We start from the raw sequence: 19,025 nt of genomic DNA on the forward strand, positions 1-19,025 counted from the left end.
AAGCTCCCAATGGAAACAGGAACACTCGGGATGCAAGCCTCAAGAAGATAGGAGGGGACGAACCCCCCCAAACCTTTTATTGACCCCTTCCCTCCCTCCCTTCCTTCCTTCCTTCCTTCCTTCCTTCCTCCAGGATGCGGAAACAGCATCATGGGTATTTGGCATCATAGATGATTTTGGAGGAGTTTCCCCGGTCCCTTTCGTCTTCTGCGGTGAGGTTGAGGGAGTGCAGCACTTTGTACTGGACCATGGTGATGAGGGCCAGCTCCTCAGGATCTAGGCCGCTCATCAGGGTCACGTCTGGGGGATAGAGGAAAAGAGAGCACACTGGGTGGCTGGTTCCATACCTGCCGACTTCTCCAAGCCCAGGCCAACCTGAAGAGGGAGGAGGGTCCTGTGCTGGACCCCTTCCTGCCAGCGCAAAGCTGTCAGCTGAAGAAGCATTTCAGCTACCCAAAGAGGGCTCCTTCCTGGGAGAGGCAGCATACCATCTCTACTGAAGACCTTCCTCTTCCAACAAGACTTTCAGTTTTAGACTTTTTCCGGTCTGCCTCTGCACTGGAAGGATTTTTAAATGTTTTGAAAGGTTTTTGGTAATGTTTTGTTACTTGCTGCCACCCTGGCCATCTTTAGGAGGAAAGGCAGGATATACATTTGTTAAACATAGAACTAAAGAGGAGGGGCGTGGCAGGGGCAGGAGGTGGAGCTGCTGATACAAAGCACAATCCTAACTTTTAGGGCTGGTGCTCTGGAAAAAAGGAAGCAGCCAGCAACCAGTCAGACGAAACTAGCAAGGAACTAGCCCACGAGCCCCACCAACAGGTAAGTGGCAAGGAGCTTCGCAGTTTAAGGAACTGGGCAGCCAGTGTATGGATCTAGTGTCACTGGACTTGTGCTGTACTAGTGGCCACAAGACACAGCCTGGCCACCTATAGTGTCCCCCACCCACCCAAATAAGAGGTACTGGCTTCCAGAGGCCCCATAGTGCTTCACCTTCTTCACATCACCAGGCCCAAATTCAACAACACTTAACATTGCATCCATTGGGATCCTACTGTAAACAACAGGCCATGGACCTCTGCTCAGCTTGCCAGCACAGCCAGTAAAGTGTACAAATACACAAATCAAATAAATGAAGAAGAATGAAGCCTGGTAAGGCCGGTTTTCAGTGGCTCAGGCAGGTTTAGCAAAATACCTCTCCATATGCAAAGAAGCCAAGGTCTGGCAAGCAGCTCTGCTTCAGTGGGGAGCTTGGGCTTTGCAATGTTTATTTTTATTTTGTTTACCTTGCAGAAAGATTGAGGTCTTGCAAAGAGGCTTGTAAGGATATGCAGGACTATTTACGCCATGCCATGCCAAGGAATAACACACCAGGGATATTGTTTTAAGAAAGAAAGCTGTTATCCTTGGAAATCTATCTAAGCCCAGAGACTGAGGACCCAGAGAATGGGGAGGGTTTGCCCATGTGCTCCCAACCCAACTCACGGGACAGGGGCTCTTTGCTTACCAGTACAGGCAGGCAGACAGAGAGAGCAATTGCTCCAGGTTGTCATTTGCTGGCAGTCCTCCACACACGTCTGCACTGGGACACCACAGACTGCAACAAGAAAGGCCCCTTAGTTATTTGTCTCAGGCAAAACCTCAGACTCACCGCCTCCTCTTCCTACTCAGCAGGATGTAACTATGCAAATGCCTATGCTACCACCAGTGTAAACTGGTTTAAGTCAACTTCTCCCCCCCCCCACACACACACACTGCAAAACCCATACTCTGTGCAAAGGAAGGATGGCAGAACCAGGAAATGGTGGGGTCAGTACACATGGTAGGAGGACTGGACAGTGCCAGACTCTGGTGAAAACACCCTCCAAGGGCTAGGGAAGGGGCTGCCCCACAGCTCTGGAATGCCTCTCCCACCCCCAAGCATCTCAGCCTGTGGCTTTCCACCATTGCTGAAGTAACAGAGCCAAGCCCCAGATGTACGGGGCTGAAGGCTGGGTCAGAAAGTTCCATTCTCAAGAATATCTAAGGACTGGCTAGCATCACACACCAGGTGCAAGAGAGTCCATGTCTACTAACCATGTCTACTCAGAAATGAGTCCTGTTGAATTCAACGGAACGTACTCTCAGGTAAGCGGGGATTGGATTGCAGCTATGCCACGTCAAAATGAAAGCATAGGAACCTGTTCCATCAGGAAAGTAAACAGACTTCTCTGTGCCCGCTGTCCCTACCCACCTCTGCAACAAGCAGGTTTCTGTCACTGGGGTTGCCCAGGACAGCTGGCAGGAATAGGATGTCCTGCTGGGAGCAGCTACACACAGGTATGTATGACTAAGATGTGTGCGCTCTCTCTCTCTCTCTCTCTCTCTCTCTCTCTCTCTCACACACACACACACACACACACACACACACACACACACTGCTGCTGGGGTGAACCACATTCATCCAGGTTTGGTGCTCAGCAACTGAGCAGGTACTTGTGCACTCCTAAGTGGCCACAGCCTGCCAGCCATGCTATGTAACCCACTGGAATGTTGGCACAGGCCACAAAAAATGAGTTTCTTGAGCCACTGCTGCTCCCCAAGAGAGGCTCTGTGACAACGAATGCCGGTTCCCTCACCTTTCTCAGCCGTTGTCTGGAATTGGCCGCTGCAGTCGCAGGCAGGTCGTGGTTGGGGTGCCGAGGCCCTATGACAGGAGGGGCCGCTGAAGCCCTCTGCACAGACTGAAAGGAAACAGAGCAAATGAGTGCAGCAGGGCTCAGGCATGAGAGGGAAGGGCATGGTGGCCCCAGAAGCAGCTGACATCCCACAGCTCTCTCCTCCAAGTAACCGCGTTTCTGGGGCTTCGCGACATAACACACAGCATTAAAAGCCAGCAGGATGTTCTCATCAAACACCTGACTTGAGCAACTGTTGCTGTTGTTATTTCAACTTGGCTCTCAGGCAAGCCAGTGAGGGCAGAGAAAGAAGGCCGAGATGGACAGTGGCTTCGCCTTTTAGGCTGGCCTACTGACTGCAGCTGGCTTGACACTTTCCTCCCATTGCTTTTCTGCTGTTCTTTCACATCAGCATGATGCACAGAAGTCCAGCAGATGAAGTTCTTCCTTTAATCAACAGGGAAAGCTACACCAGTTTCATGTCTTGCACATGGAAGCAGCTCTCGACAAAGGGCTGTCCATACCTGGGCTTAATGCAACCCATGCAGCTCTCCTGTTTGGATTTTCAAAGCACAAGGAATCTCTGGATTTAGGGAGGAGATGTTGGAGGAAAGCCCCCACGTGGATGAGGGGGGAATAAAGTAGGCGTGAGTGGTTCACGATCTGCATTAACCCCAGTTTGGACAGACCCTAAGGCCTTTGCATTGCAGACCTGGATGACCTGGTGCATGTGCTCCTCACCAGAGCAGCCAGGATGCAGGCATGTTGCAGATCGCTGGGGGTGGCACTCTGCCCCTGGGCAGGCAGTGCTGACTCCAAGGTAAATCATGGTTCAGAATTACACTTTGGTGATGCCTTTCTCTTACAAGGACATAAGAAGAGCCCTGCTGATCTAGGCAAGATCTAGTCCAGCATCTGTGCTGCTCACAGGGGCTTTAGAGATCCTTCTGAAAGCCCCCAAGGAGACCTCCTTCTCCCTGGAGAGAAGTGCACTGCCACTACACCTGGAAGCTCCACTCCTCTGCAAGGAGGAACCATCACGTCCTTCAGGCAGAAGACACGAAGAGGGTTCTCTTCCCGTCCCTATGCAAGACCCACTTACTGGTCCACCTGTAAAGCGTTGAATCTGGCTTGGCGACAATGCTGTCTGTGGAGCTTATCAGATAGAAGCCAGTTCCTGTTTGGAGGACGGCGGCACACACGCTGTGCTCCATCAGGCACTCCTGCTTCGCTTGCTCCAGGCTCTCAGCGGAGGGGTACAGCACGGACGGCTCTCCTGCCACGCCGTGGCCAGGTTGCTCATCAAACCATTCTGTGGCTGCTGGGAAGGGAAACATGGTGTGGCCAGCTTAGCTAATGCTCCACAATTAAAACCACCAACAGAGCCTGTTTACATGGCATGTTGTAAAATTATTTATTTGCAGATGCATTCGAATGCGGCTTTTTGTCCCCAAAACAACCCCCAAAAGTGACTCACATAAAAGCACAGTGAAAGAGCAGAGCAGAAGAAAAGACCATCATAACCAACAAGTAAAAATAACAGCCAGTCTCCAGGGTCTGAGGTAGTTTTCAAAAAGGGCATGTGCATGGGCAGGGGCCTGGTTTCAGCATTCAGAAAGAGCAATGGGGATTGTGTGCTCCCTCCTCAGGGAAGGAGGGTTGGGTTGGTTGTAAGAAGCTTTGGGTTACCCTGGGCAAGATAAAGCAACTCACAAATTCAACAAATAAACAAATTACCTTCACTACATTTGCACAGGAAAGGCTTCTCCTCCTTGCAGCTGGCATCGTTGAGAAGCCCCGTTGATGAGTCAAACCACACACAGTCCTTCAGGCCCCCATCAGCCATATCATCCTTCAGGTACCTTTCCCCACACAAAAAAGCAAAAGGAAGAGGCTTGTTTGTGTTCTCTCTCTCTCTCTCTCTGTGTGTGTGTGTGTGTTACAAGAGCTCCCTCCAAAAGGAATTTTGCAAATGCTCTCAACTAGGATGCCAGCACTCCAGGGCATATAAATTCAATTCATCATCAGAGGTATTGCCACATCTCATATTTCCTGGTTCAAAATGCAATGCTTTCCTCGAATATGACATGAACACCATTACCCTCCCAACCGATTCATAGAATGATAGAGTTGGAAGAGACCACAAGGGCCATCGAGTCCAACCCCCTGCCAATTCTTCCATGGCTCAGATTCTCATCTGAGCTAGGGCAGTGTTCACTTCCTTCCCTCCTTCCCCTAAGCTCTCATCCAACAACAGTCCTTCAAACTATGTTCCTTCCAGCCCCATTGTTCATTGGTTGCTACATTGATGGTGGCAGCAGGCAGAGGGGAGGGAGAAAGAGAGACAGACAGACAGACAGACAGACAGAAGGGATGCAGGCTGGCTATACAACACACCAGGTACAAGGAGGAATGGAAAATGCAGTTTTGCCAGCCACTGACGCTCTGGTGGATAAGGGAGGAGGCCCACGGGAGTTGGGTTGGGATTGGATCCCATTGCATGTGCCCAGTCAGGGGCTGCAATGCCAACTGGGTCATTTTGGATTAAGCTGAGCTATTTTCTATTACAAAATAATGACATTGTTGAGGGGATATCTGAGCTGATCTACTTCAAGCTTGGTGGGGCATGACCTTCCCCAGCACCATTCGCCCACACGGCAGTCATATCTAGGGGGAAAGGGCCCTAGAGGAGCCACCCGGGTGCTCACTGTGCCATCTGCTCGCTGAGGGGCTCCTGTGTTGTCCACCGGAAGACGGATTCCTCCTTCAGGTCATTCAAGCCCGTCCAGAAGGAGCCTCCAAAGTTTGAGCGGACCCAGTCCTGGAACAAACATGGCAACCGCAACCTCAGGGTGGGTGGAAAGAAGGCAACCACCCCATGATGCCTCAGTTGACCTTTCACCTGCCTCCCTGCACGGAGAGGGGTGGGGGAGTTGGGCCCGTACAGGGTGGCACAGGGTTCTCCAGAAAGGTCAATATCAAGGAAGGAGCGGGCTCCGGCTTCCCTAGGGCAAGCACCACTTGGCCCCTGTTTGCAGGCTGAGGGGAGGACCAGTGAGGGAGCCGTCTTCTGAAAACTGCAGCCCAACTCCATGGGCTGCATGCCATCAGAGGTCATCATGAGGGGCCCTGTGCCTCTGGAGGGATGCTGGTATGGAAAAGCCATACCTTCTCTTGCGGAGAGGTCAGGTGCAGCAGTTCTGTATTCTTGAATCTCCGGCAGGCATGTAGGGCCTCTTGCCACTCGCTGGCCAAGGAGGGGTCCCAGAAGTAGCAGCTGCCATTCCAGTGGCTCCACCCAGGCTCTGTCGGACAGGAACTCCGGGGTGCTGAGGAGGAGGCAGGGGGATATTATCCAGAATGAGGCCCAAGCCGCTTTCCCTGATTATGACCATAGTCCATCATTCCCAAAGTCCATTCAGTGGAGCAGAGGCTCTCTGGCCAAGAGAGCCAGGTGAGAGCATTGGGACCTGATGACATTGTCCCCTTCCAAAGTCCTGCCAAGCACTTACCCAGTGGCCCCTCGCACACCCACGGTTTGAGCTCGGAGCAGGAGGATGCAGCCACCTGCCCCTCTCCCTGCGGTCCAATCTCCAGGCAGCCCCCGGTAGCAAGCTGTGTGTCTGCCAACCTAGCGAGGGAAGCAAAAATGGGTCACATGTGGCTGGGACCACCAACTTCTCGACAAGGAATGGCAGGTGCCAAGGAAGCCAAAGTCACATGCCAGACAGAGAAGGAAGGACAATGGGGACCTGGAATGAGGTGCTAAGCCTTGCAAGCTGGGGGTGCAGTTCTGACAGTGTGGTGGCAGGAGATGATCACTGTCCCTCCCCAGTCTCCCTAGACAAAGACACTCCTTCAGAAGCTGCATAAGGGTTGGACTAGATGTCCCTTGGGGTCCCTTCCAACTCTACGATTCTGTGATTCCGGTTTGCAGGAGTTCTGGATAAGTTGGTTGCCAGCGGTCCAATATATCAAGGGAGCCCCTCTGTCAGTGGTGGAGCACCTGCTCTGCCTGTAGAACAGGGCCGGCCCCTCCATGAGGCATACTGAGGTAGCTGCCTCAGGTGACAGAATCCAAGGGGCCCCTCCATGGGTGTGAATCCCACCACCACCACTGTCTCCACTGAACTGAAGAGAAGCAGCTGCAGCAGCTGCTTCCAGGGTGACCTTGCAAGAACAGCATGTGATCTCACGGGATGCTCACAAGACCTTGACAGAACCCAGAAGCCATAGCCACACACCCCAGTAATTGGGGACAGCATGGGTAGCACCTTCATGCTTTGCCTCAGGCAGCGAAACAGGACAGGCCACGCCGGCTGGAGGTCCCGGGTTCAATCCTTGGCCCAGCATAGAGGGAGTCTTTCCTGTCAGTGCTGGTCTGGTTGCCCATGTCTGCTGGAAGGCAGCCACCTGCCCCCAAAACACTCACCAGGGAGAAGAGAGGTTGGCTGCTCGGCCCTCTGCCCATGTCCAAGTCCCGTCTCTATCGACATCATTCAGCCCCGTCCAGCTGTTCTTCTGCACCATGGCTGCTGTCCAGGCCTGGAGGGGGAGAACATTCAGCTCTCTGGCAGCAGCAATGTGCTTCATAGCTCCATATATTGAAACAAAATGTTTGTAGGTATAAACACCTATAAAGAGTTAGAACAGCCTCCCAAAAGTGGGAAACGTTCTCCCGCCCAGTGATCTGAGGGTTGGTTGCCAGGAACATTGTCCTTCAGCCGTCAAATGCCTGGCAAACAGGAATGCTTGGAAATTTCCTCCTAAAAGTCAGTAGTGAGGAGGGCACTCCACAAAATGGGAGCCACCACTGAAAAGGCCCTGTAGTAACATCCCTGAATAGGCCTCACCTACTGATTTTGCAGAGTCCAAGATGGCAATGGGGAAGGTGCATGGGCCCAAGTCATTTAGGGCTTCATATACTGGCCTTGAACTGGGCCACGCAAGCTTACTGGCAGCTACCCCACAGTGAAGCATGGAGCGCCAGCCATGCCACCTGGGAGCATGACTAGCTCCCAACCTGCCTTTTCCTTGGCACTGCTGAGGGTCAGGAGGCCCACGTCTTTTCCATATGTCTGGCAGGTGGCTTTTGCCCCCTGCCAGTTCTTGCTGCTGTGCTCCTCCACGTAATAGCAGTGACCATCCCAGAACCACCAGCCAGGAGCATGTGGACATCTCGAGCTCACCAAACCTGGAAAACAACCACAGGCAGAGCAGTAGTAGCTTCGCAACGTGACCCTGACTCTAACCTGCCAGCCTGCCTGTTCTCTGTGAAGTTGTAGCGCTGCTGCCTCTTGACGATGTTGCTATTTCCAATGATGTATTGTTTTGTTTTTCTATGTTGACTTTCCCTTTTATCACCAAGCCACTTGGCTTATTTTATTAACAGAAAAGATGAGCATAAATGATTAAGCTAAAGAAATGCGTCCAACAGTGGGAGTTCATGGAGCAAAAAAAGGCCTGCCTTGTACTTATTTATTTCATTAAAAAAAGATACACCGCTTGATTGTATTTAAAACAAAAACAGCAAAAAAACTACACACCTCAAAGTGGCTTACCGAAAGATAAAACAGTAGCATCAAGAAAATTAACAATAATATTTTTAAACATACGGAAGTTAAAGTACTAAAACAGACTGAAATTCACATCCACTTTCCAAACACCGGGCTAGGGTTGCCTAAACAAGGATGTTTTTAGCAGGCGCCTGCTTGACCTCAATAGGCAGTGAGTTCCAAAGTGTAGGTGCTTGGTGGAGTATGCGGAGATGGCTAAACTTCGATGGGAGGAGTAAGGAACCAGGAAGAAAGAAATTGAACTAAGACTGGGGGAAATTTACTGAGTTTTTTTTAAAAAAATTGTGAACAACTTAAAACATTAGCAAGGTTAATGTAAAATGAGTAGTAAAGATAACTCAAGGAAATTATTAGAGAAAATAAATAATAAGGTATTGATTTGGATATGCAGCAGTAAAGATAAAATGAAAGAAACCACAGATGAGAGGGGGAGGGGAGGTAAATTTGATGTTATTTTTGGTTTTGCTATAGAATTTGTATGTTTTGTTGTCAAATTGTACACACCCCCACACACCGCTATAACAAAGTGTATCTGTGGCACCTGTAGCAATGCCAATTATGCCAAGTCGGTCATGACTGGACCTAATGGTCAGGGGTCCCTTTACCTTTACCTTTTAAGCAGTTGATAGGCACATGTAATCACACAATCTCGTAGGTACCGTATTTTTCGCACCATAGGGTGCACCGGACCATAGGGCGCACCCAATTTTTAGGGGGGGAATTCAAGAAAAAAAATCTCCCCTCCCCCGCAGCCTTAAAGAGCAGCGTACAGGCTGCACACAACCTCTCCCTGCCGGAGGGGTTGCGTGCAGCTATGGAACAAGCCAAGGCAGCGAGCGGGATGGATTCTGCTCGCTGTTTTGGCTTCCCCTTTAGCCCCGTGCAGCCTCTCCTTGGCGAAGGGGTTGCGCGCAGCTATGGATCAAGCCAAGGCAGCGAGCGGGATGGATTCCGCTCGCTGTTTTGGCTTCCCCTTTAGCCCCGTGCAGCCTCTCCTTGGCGAAGGGGTTGCGTGCAGCTATGGAACAAGCCAAGGCAGCGAGCGGGATGGATCCCACTCACTGTTTTGGCTTCCCCTTTAGCCCCGTGCAGCCTCTCCTTGGCGAAGGGGTTGCGCGCAGCTATGGATCAAGCCAAGGCAGCGAGCGGGATGGATTCTGCTCGCTGTTTTGGCTTCCCCTTTAGCCCCACGCAGCCTCTCCCTCCCAGGAGGGGCTGCGTGGGGCTAAAGAATCCATAGCCCCGTGCAGCCTCTCCTTGGCGGAGGGGTTGCGCGCAGCTATGGATCAAGCCAAGGCAGCGAGCGGGATGGATTCCGCTCGCTGTTTTGGCTTCCCCTTTAGCCCTGTGCAGCCTCTCCTTGGCGGAGGGGTTGCGCAGGGCTTTCCTGGCTTTCCTGGGAGGTGGGGGGATTCCCCCACCTCCCGCAAAACCGGCAGAAGCTGCGCGCACTTTAAAAGGGCTGCACGGCTTCTCCTGGCTTTCCTGGTAGGTGGGGGGATTCCCCCACCTCCCGCAAAACCGGCAGAAGCCGTGCACACTTTAAAAGGGCTGCACGGGTTCTCCTGGCTTTCCTGGGAGGTGGGGGGATTCCCTCACCTCTCGCAAAAGCCCGCAGAAGCCGCGCAATCCCTTTAAAGAGATCGCGGCTTCTCCTGGCTTTTCTGGGAGGTGGGAGAAGGGACTGATGCTGCCAGTCAGTCCCTTCTCCCTCCTGTGGAAAAGCCCGCAAGAGCGCACGGAGCTTGTGTGTGGCTCTTGGGGGCTTTTCCCGCCTGCCTCCCCCCTGCATTCGTTCCATAGGACGCATACAAATTTTCCCTTGCTTTTTAGGAGGGAAAAAGTGCGTCCCATGGTGCGAAAAATACGGTAAACTGGTCCCAAGTTGCCATGGGCTTTATATGCAAATGGCAACACCTTGAACTCGGTGCAGGAGCAAATCAGCAACCAGGGCAGATCTCTGAGTGCAGGTGTCATATGCCAACAAGGCCTCATTCAGTCATGCTGCAGCATTTTTATGTCACTCATATTCCGTCCCGCCCCCAAACTTACCATGAAGGCATGAGGGGGTGAAGCGACGGACGCAGCGCAGGTGGCGCCCATCGCATTGGCCAGTCAAGGGGTTGTAGGTCGATGTGCTCAAGCACGGAGAGCAGCGCCGCCGGCACCCATCCCCACAGAAGCTGGGGGAGCAGGCTGCAAGGACAGAGAGTTGTCGGTTAAGGCAGTGAGCTACCTGGAGACACCAGCCCCTCTGACTGGCCTCACGATACTCTGGATAGAGGCATGTCTGCTGGAGGCCCTGCAGAAGTCACTGGAGGTGTCAGGGGTCAGATCCTGCAGCTTTGAAGCTCAGCCTTTGAACCTGGTGGCACAGGCACACACCAACACACAGAAGGAATGGCCAGCCTCAACAAGGAAGCCTCTCTCAGCACTGGACTAGGGAGGAAAGTCTCAGTACAGGCCAGGTGGGGTTAGGGCTGCCTTTGTGCCTTGTGTGATGTGTTTGGCCATCAGGTCTTTGGTCCTCCCCAGCAAATCTTAAGCTTTTATTGACACCAGAGTGGGATCTCTCTTTCAAGTCAGCCTCTGAAGACCATCAGAGAAGGGCTGCTTCTCTCTCCCCTCCCTGCCCCTTTCCCCTTGTGTGTGTCTGTCGTGATTTTTAGATTGTAAGCCTGCAGGAACTGCCTTGTTTTAACTGGAAGCCTCTTGGGCTGAAATAAATAAGCAGTAAATAATAAAATTGCCTCCCAGCCCTCATTGGGGACTCCCCGGAAGCATCTGACTGGCCACTCTTGGAAACAGGGCACAGGCAGAGTGGGAGACGTCTCCTGTCTTCACTTGCAGCTGAACCTGCAAACATTCCTCAGCCCAGGTAGGATGGGTCAAAGGGCAGTAAGCCAGGCATGAATTTATTCTGGGAGAGGCTCCTGAAATCCATTGACAAAGGGGCTTCTAATCCACACAAGCTCAGACTGCCATACACTGGGTTGGCCTTTAACCTGCCACCACAAGACACATTTAAAGCACCTTGCTGGGCTGTGCAGTGTTCAGGGCATCCCTGAAATGGAGGGAGGAAGGTGTTCCAGCCCCCGATCTACCAACCCACTACTATTCCCCCTTCCCAACCGCCTCCCTGTCCTCCTGCATCTCAAATGCAGCAGAAGCAGCCACTCACCCGCCTTCACGTAGAGGATGGCGTCTGAGCCAGGGCTGTCCACCAACACCGTCCCTGCCACCAGGTAATAGGCCCCGCTAAGTCTCAGCAGCCCCATGCAGCCCTCCTTCTGCAGGTAGCAGGCGTCCTTGGCTTCCTGCAGCGACGCTCGCCTCTGCTGGGGGGCTGAGCCCTGCTGAGGAAGGAGCAGCTTCTCCCTGAAAGATGGCAGGTCCACATCTGTGTGGGGATGCCATGAAGCGGGAGAAATAAAGTGAAAGCTCTTCCTGGCAATGTACAGAACAAGGCGACTTAAGGCACATTTCCTCCACCCGAAAACTGGGAGCTGTAGTTTACCCCTCACAGAGCTAGAACCCACCAGCACCCTTAACAACATGCAGTTCCCAGGGTACATTGGATAATGTGCTTTAAATATAAGGTGTGTATGCAGCCTGGAACTCAGCTCCCGGGGGCATCCCCTGAAGTGTGACAAAGGGCAAAAGACCCCTAACATTCCCCACCTCTCCGCTATAAGGATACGTTGGCATTAAGCCCCTCAGTGCATCAAAGACAGATTGAGTGGGGATTTAGGTGCCAGGCAAAAGTGTTCCTCCTTAACCAGGCCTTTGGCTGACTGACATCCAGTGCCCTTTTAAAATGTGTTTGGGGAGCCTGTGGGATTACTGGGCTGTTCTTGTTTTTATTATGTATTTTGTGATTTTGTAATATTGTGATTTTATGTTGAGAACCGCCCTGAGACCTGCCGGTATAAGGCGGTATACAAATTTAATAAATTCTCATCATCATCTTTTCTCCCCAGAGAATACTCCCACCTTCAGGTCGCTGGCAAGCCCAGTGGAAGCTGCCTGGCTCTGAGCCTCCTCTTTCGCCACCAGCAAAGCCAGCCCTGGCCTGAAAAAAAGAAAGAAAGGGGAGAGATGGGGCAGCTCAGCCTGTGGAGCAGTCAGATGTTGCTGGGCTCCCATCATCACCCCCTTGATCCCTGGCCAGGTTGGTTGGGGCAAGACCAGGGGAGGTTGCGGGAGAGATCAGGCATGTCAGGTTCAAAGTACTTTGCCTGTCCCAGGATCAGTGCTTTTTTTCTGGTGGGACACAATGGTACACAAAGCCATCACCTTTTTGGAGGGGAGGAGGAGGGAGGGCTCTTGGACCCCTCAGAGCATCACGCCTCCTTTCCCAAGGAGGCAGGAGGCTGCGACAGGATTCTGGAGCCCTGCTGCCTCCTTCCCAAAGCCGGGCAGACCCCCTTAGAGCATTGTGCCTTCTTCCCTAAGCTGGGCAAATGCCTCCTGGGCTTGAGGAAGGAGATGCGAGCCCAGGTCCTGGCAAAATGCTGGACAGTGTTACCCCTGTGGTAAAAATAGGCATGCATAATGCAGCAAGTTATTTATAATGCATCTCTATATACCAAGATAGGGACGCGGGTGGCGCTGTGGGTTAAACCACAGAGCCTAGGACTTGCTGATCAGAAGGTTGGCGGTTCGAATTCCCGCGACGGGGTGAGCTCCTGTCGCTCAGTCCCTGCTCCTGCCAACCTAGCGGTTTGAAAGCACGTCAAAGTGCAAGTAGATAAATAGGTACCACTCCGGCGGGAAGGTAAACGGCGTTTCTGTGCACTGCTCTGGTTCGCCAGAAGCGGCTTAGTCATGCTGGTCACATGACCCGGAAGCTGTACGCCGGCTCCCTCGGCCAATAAAGCGAGATGAGCGCCACAACCCCAGAGTCGGCCACGACTGGGCCTAACGGTCAGGGGTCCCTTTACCTTTACTATATACCAAGATCTCAATGAAGTTCCAGTAAATCATGTAATTGTTTTACATGTATTTGTTTTTCCTGGCCTTGAGGAAATTTTGCAGCCAGGGCAAAATTTCCGGCACCTTTTTCCTAGAAAGAAAGCACTACCCAGGACCCCTTCCCATAGCCCGTCTCCAGGAGGCTGGCATAGCACACCCATTCCATGGCTATTGGGGTCCCTCTCAACTCTAGTCAAGTCAAATCATGGTGGTTCCAATGTGAGAAGTTCACCAGAACCTACCTCCTCCCCCACCCCCAGCCTCCAGCAGGGACCCCATCTCACCTTGACCTTCTGCACGGTAGCACCCAGGTACCTCTGGCAAGCAGAGGCTGCTTCGTCCTGCCTGCTGTAGCGCTCCAAGGACACGCAGGCTCCATGCTCAAACACCCAGTCATCCAGGGGCAGGCACTTCAGAGAGACATACGCCGCTAGGGAAAGGGGTTTGGCCATTACTAGCTGACCGCGGTGCCAGGGGGTTACTCGGCAACCACACACCCTTGTGCACCAAGTAACTGCAGGGTGCCCCCTGGCTCCTGGCACTCAGGAGCAGGGTTTTTAAGTCAGAAGGCATGATGCTTCCTGGCAAGCCGCTCTGAGCCCGGCCATGGCTGGGGAGGGCGGGGTATAAATAAAAAATATTATTATTATTCTGGAAGAGCTACAAGCTTGAAGGCAGCTGCAATTCCATTTGCACTGGGGCAAGGGAGCAAACAGGTGGCAAGGGAGGTTATGGGGGGGGGGGAGCAGCAGAAGGTCTGAAGGGCTCCATGGTGCCAAACGAGGCCACCAGCTCTCCTTCCTCTCAGGGCTCCAGGGCTGGCGGTTGGAGCCAGTGCCACGACTGGTTTAACCCTGTTTCTCCAAATGTGACCTTTTTTTGCATGGGATTGAGGGTGGCTGCATTAGGGACGGCTCGGAGGAGAGCCCCACTAGCCCACTGCTTTGAGATGCACATACCGGCTGCCTCCCTGTAGCGCAGGAATCCATCGCAGAGGCCCGTCAGCGGGTTGCAGCTCAGGCCTGACTCACACCGGGGGCACATCGACTGGCAGTCCTGCCCAGAGAAGCCGGGCCGGCAGCTCGTCTTGACATGCACGGCAGCAGCCGAACTGGCGTCAGGGTCTTCCAGGGCCACAAGGCGTGTCCCCCTGGCAAGGCGGTGGCCCCCTGCGGAGCTGACCACGGCATCACACCCTGTGCCCAAGGCAGAGCACTGCCGCTTGGCAGCCTCCAGCGAAGGGAAGCTCAGGTCCAAGGAGGGCGCACCATAGAAGGACTTCTCAGGGAAGGTCATGTAGGAGCCTGAGGGGAGGGGAGAATCATAGAATTGTGGGGTTGGAAGGGACCACGAGGGCTCCTTACGGGGTCCTTGCCGTGGGATCACATTCATCCAGTGCTTTACCAGCTGCACTGGCTCCCCGTTGAGTACAGGGTCAGGTTTAAGGTGCTGGTTTTGACCTTTAAAGCTCTATGCGGCCTAGGACCCATGTACCTACGGGACCGCCTCTCCTGGTATGCCCCACGGAGGACCTTAAGGTCCACAAATGACAACACTTTGGAGGTCCCGAGCCTCAAGGAGGTTAGATTGGTTTCAACTAGGGCCAGGGCCTTTTCAGCACTGGCCCCGACATGGTGGAACACTCTGTCACAAGAGACTAGGGCCCTGAGGGACTTGACATCTTTCCACAGGGCCTGCAAGACAGAGCTGTTCCGCCCGGCCTTTGGTTTGGACTCAGTCCGACTCTTATGTTTCCCTCCCCTTATGGTCTTGATTTATCGGCTATTCTAAAATGAGGCTGCATTTTAAATTGCATTTTAACCTGTATTAAAAAAAAAAATCCCTCTCTCTTTCCCCTATTATGTTTTTACTGTGATTTTATTGGTGTTAGCTGCCCTGAGCCTGGCTCTGGCTGGGGAGGGCAAGGTATAAATAAAAAATGTTGTTGTTGTTGTTGTTGTTGTTGTTATTTAGTCAAACCCCCTGCAACTCAGGAATGCCCCATAGATACCAAAATGAAAACTCAGCCTGGATAGCTCAGCTGGTTAGAGTGTGGTGCTGCTAATGCCAAGGTTGCAGGTTCAATCTCTGTATGGGACAGCTGTGTTGCAGGGGGTTGGACTGGATGACCTTCGGGGGTCCCTTCCAACTCTAGGATTCTATGAAATGAAAAATGTCTGCAGCCCAAAGCAGCTCTGCTTACCACTCTGGTGGGAGGCCTGGCATATCCAGCGGTGAGGCCTGTGGCACGGCTCAGCCTTCAGGAAGCCGGAGCTCAGGGCCAGCATGCAGGTTTCTATGTCCGAGGGACCCTGTGAGAGAACAAAGCTGGCCGCAAAGAGAATGAGAGAGGGTGAGGGAAGCCTTTTGAGGTGCTCACTTTTTCATCTCGTCCCCTTGGCTTGGCTTCAGTCCCATGTTTCTCAGACAACCTTCTTGGAAATCAAAGCAAGTTGTTCAAGACTTGCAATTGCTAGATCCAGGCAAAAATAAGCCTGGTGACTGAAACAGCTCCTCTGAACGTTTCTCTATCAGACCTTCAGGACCTGAACAGCTCCTTAGGAGACCTCAAACTCCTTTGAAAATTTTTTTGGGGGGTTGAGACTTTTCAACATACAATACAATAATAAAAAGTAATTAAATAAAAATAGAACTCCTTTGAAAGTTGCTTACGATAAACTAGCTGTCTCCCAGCTGCAGCCTCTCCCCCTACCTTCCCCCACATGCAATATGGTGACAATGATAGTGGCCAACCTTACCGGGTTCTTGTACGGATGGCAAGATGACTTGGCAGCGAGTGTTTTCAATCTCTGCACTATAGCTGCTTCTATTATTTATTGACTGATTATTCAGAAGTGGTTCTTATTAAGTTCCGTGAGATGCACTTCTAAGCAGGTGTGCACAGGATTGCCGTCTTAATAGACAAATGGCCCCAATCCACCCATCCCGCCCCACAGTCTCTTTCTCAGGGGTTCTTACTTACCGCCGCAAGGCTTTGTTGAAGGGTGCCCCATCGGCCCAATGCCACAAGCCTCTGCCACTGCGAAGCCCAGTCCAGACACTCACCTCCAGCTCTTTCTGCAGCCAGACCTGTGGAGGAACGCAGAAGGTCATTCTCCTTCGCCAGCCAAAAACACACAGTGGGGATCTTGCCCGTCAGCGCACCCCAAAGGATGCAAACTGTGCAAAGCCACCAGAGACAGCAGGGTGGAGAGGCCTGAGTGCCAAGGAGATGATGGGAGGAGCGCAAAGAGCCTAGACTGGGAAGCCCTGCGCCATTACCTATGTAGGGCCGGCCCTATCATGAGGCAGAGTGATAAGTGTTAGAAACTCAACTGATCTAGACCTAATTTACAGTCGCCACAATGGCACCAGATTTTCCCCCAGTGGGATTTATTGTTATTATTGTCATTATTATTATTCATTTCATTTATATACGACTTTATATTTTAAATGAAATCTCAAAGTGATTGACAACACATTTAAACAGCCAATCAAACATGAGGAAATCCCGACCAAAGAATTGTCGCAAGAGAAACTGATGGATTACGCGGAACTGGCGAAATTGACACACAAACTACGTGATAAGGATAACTGTGACTTTAAAGAAGAATGGGAACCTTTTACAAAGTACTTAAAGAAACAACAAAATGAACGGGACTCCTTGGCAGGTTTTGAATAAACATACACATTTTTTTTATTGGTATCATATTGATAGATTAATTAAGGATCTTTAACATTTTACAATATGAAGAGAATAGCATATGCTGAGAAACCAGAGAGAGGAGCTGAGGGAAGTCGGGGGGGAGGGTTTTCTTTTTCTTTTTAGGGGAGGGGGGAAATGGGGGGAAATGAGGATGATGTATTTTTGATAAATTGTTATTGAAATTGAAATTCCTAATAATTTTTTTTAAAAAAATAAAAATAAACATCCAATCAAACAATCCAGAATGAAATGAATTCAAGCAAATGTTATCGTGCTTATTATTAACATAAAAATGAGATTCCAAATTTATTTTATATCCTGTGTAAATACTTTTAGCTGGCCAGCCCTTGCTGGGTGGGGGCCCCATTTGTTTTTTCTTCCCTGGGGTCCAAATGACTCTTGGCAGCCCTGGGTGCCATTTCAGATACTCCCTGTGCTCAGACCAGAGCAACTGCTCACCAGATCTTGTGGGCTGCTCAGCGTGGCCAGATTCCCACCGTGGAACCTCTGGTAGAACTTCAGGGCCTGGCTCCACTCAAGGGCCGCATCCAAGACAAGGAAGAGGCATTTGTCCTTCCTGGATCTCCAGGCCCTGGACTGGGGGCAGTACACATCTGCAGGAGGAAATGGCAAAGAGCATGATGTGCACACCGTTGGAGAAAAACAAATACATTTCCTTCTCAGTGAATTTCTACATGTGTTACTTTAAACCATACAAGGCACTGTTTGTCTAAGAATCTAGTCAGCACTTGCTTGTAGCCTCTGTTTACTCTGCCCCTTAACCCTGAGCTATTTTGTTTTTATTCTGTCCTGACAAAATGCCTTTCTCTCTCTCATCTCCGCCCAACCTATAAATAGTTCTTGCATGAATAAAGCCTTTGAACTCCAGAAACTGTAAGTGATTACGCCAATCTAATTCACACAACCTGCAAAGTCTGCTAACAAACACATCAGGCTTCCTTTTGCACACACACCAGCTGGGCTCATCACAGCTCACCCCTCCCCGCAGCAAAATGAAGCAGTCCAAACTGTTGGCTGTGTGAGATGGGCCCCAACGAAGCACCAGGTGTTGTGTCAGTCATTCTGCCTCACCCAAGACTCCTACCATGCAGGGTTGTGGTGAAGATAAAATGTGAAAGGGGAGGGAGGAGTCTCCTGACCTGAACTCCTTGGAGGAAGGGAGGGGCAAGTATACTTTTTAAAGAACACACCGCGATCCAGCACAAAGTACAATGCCTGTGGGGTGCACTTCTCCAGGTACAGCTTGGTGTGAATGACTCCTTGAAACACGCAGAACCCCAAGTGCAGATTCTGCAGCCGCTGGTCCGGTAAGAGGCGAAAGGAGCTCTTGGTGTCCATGGAACAGTCTGAACTGCTCAACAAGGAGACTCCGCCTGGTGCCACCTGCACAGAGAACAGGGGAGAAGCCTGCATGAATCACAGAATCAGAGAGCTGGAAGGGACCCATTGGATCATCTAGTCCAACTCCCTGCAATGCAGGAATATGAACCTGTACGGGGATCAAACCCATAATCTTGGCATTATTAGCATCACACTTTTAACAACTGAGCTAACCGGACAGGAAGGAACACAATGGACAGAATAATTGTCACACACAGAAGGAATAAGGATATAGTTTGAGTGCTTCACCTACAGATTTGTTAATCATTTAATGTGTCAAGATGAACGGATGCCGTTAATATTGCAGTTGTTGTATAAGGGAGTGTTATTTTGAATGGAATGGAATTGAGATCAATAAGATTTTGGAACGCAGAAACAAAGTAAATCATCAAACCATCAATTCTAGCACATGGGAGGCCTCCTAAATTACCGTATTTTTCGCTCTATAAGACGCACTAGACCACAAGGCGCACCTAGTTTTTGGAGGAGGAAAACAAGAAAAAAAATATTCTGAATCTCAGAAGCCAGAACAGCAAGAGGGATCGCTGTGCAGCGAAAGCAGCCATCCCTCTTGCTGTTCTGGCTTCTGGGATAGCTGCGCAGCCTGCATTCGCTCCATAAGATGCACACAAATTTCCCCTTACTTTTTAGGAGGGAAAAAGTGAGTCTGATAGAGCAAAAAATATAGCATATAATTTGGCATCTGAATGA

At 51.3% G+C, this 19,025-nt stretch overlaps 2 protein-coding genes across 6 annotated transcripts in view; both read right to left on the bottom strand.

The window, feature by feature from the left end:
- Nucleotides 1-38: 38 nt before the first annotated feature.
- Nucleotides 39-7,257, bottom strand: LOC309519499 (C-type mannose receptor 2-like). The gene is made up of 9 exons (XM_082200568.1): nucleotides 7,090-7,257; nucleotides 6,170-6,288; nucleotides 5,826-5,986; nucleotides 5,366-5,478; nucleotides 4,395-4,519; nucleotides 3,760-3,978; nucleotides 2,619-2,723; nucleotides 1,508-1,597; nucleotides 39-300 (listed from the first exon to the last, which is right to left on the bottom strand). The coding sequence occupies exons 1-9, from the start codon at nucleotides 7,248-7,250 to the stop codon at nucleotides 149-151; spliced, it is 1,245 nt and encodes a 414-aa protein (XP_082056694.1). The 5' UTR covers nucleotides 7,251-7,257; the 3' UTR covers nucleotides 39-148.
- A 357-nt stretch (nucleotides 7,258-7,614) lies between these two features.
- LOC309519397 (uncharacterized protein) overlaps nucleotides 7,615-19,025 on the bottom strand; it is a 30,535-nt gene continuing 19,124 nt past the window's right edge. For all 5 annotated transcript variants that reach the window (XM_082200235.1, XM_082200234.1, XM_082200237.1 and 2 more), the window contains 10 exons: nucleotides 18,125-18,317; nucleotides 17,373-17,527; nucleotides 16,191-16,297; nucleotides 15,411-15,535; nucleotides 14,167-14,511; nucleotides 13,492-13,637; nucleotides 12,227-12,305; nucleotides 11,415-11,633; nucleotides 10,286-10,429; nucleotides 7,615-7,851 (listed from right to left, as the gene is read on the bottom strand). In XM_082200235.1, coding sequence (XP_082056361.1) covers nucleotides 7,619-7,851; nucleotides 10,286-10,429; nucleotides 11,415-11,633; nucleotides 12,227-12,305; nucleotides 13,492-13,637; nucleotides 14,167-14,511; nucleotides 15,411-15,535; nucleotides 16,191-16,297; nucleotides 17,373-17,527; nucleotides 18,125-18,317 — 1,746 coding nt within the window. In that variant the 3' untranslated portion in view covers nucleotides 7,615-7,618. The remainder of the gene's footprint in view (nucleotides 7,852-10,285; nucleotides 10,430-11,414; nucleotides 11,634-12,226; nucleotides 12,306-13,491; nucleotides 13,638-14,166; nucleotides 14,512-15,410; nucleotides 15,536-16,190; nucleotides 16,298-17,372; nucleotides 17,528-18,124; nucleotides 18,318-19,025) is intronic.

Source organism: Podarcis vaucheri, assembly GCF_965113315.1.
Source record: "Podarcis vaucheri genome assembly, chromosome: 15".
Classification (NCBI taxonomy): Eukaryota; Metazoa; Chordata; class Lepidosauria; order Squamata; family Lacertidae; genus Podarcis; species Podarcis vaucheri.

Excerpts from the sequence above, each read along its gene's own strand:
- LOC309519499 (XM_082200568.1), bottom strand. The coding sequence starts at position 7,250 with ATGAAGCACATTGCTGCTGCCAGAGAGCTGAATGTTCTCCCCCTCCAG. Across the intron at positions 4,520-5,365 it reads CTCAGCGAGCAGATGGCACA|GTACCTGAAGGATGATATGG; the intron begins GTGAGCACCCGG and ends GTGTGGGGAAAG. Across the intron at positions 301-1,507 it reads CTGTCTGCCTGCCTGTACTG|ACGTGACCCTGATGAGCGGC; the intron begins GTAAGCAAAGAG and ends TCTATCCCCCAG.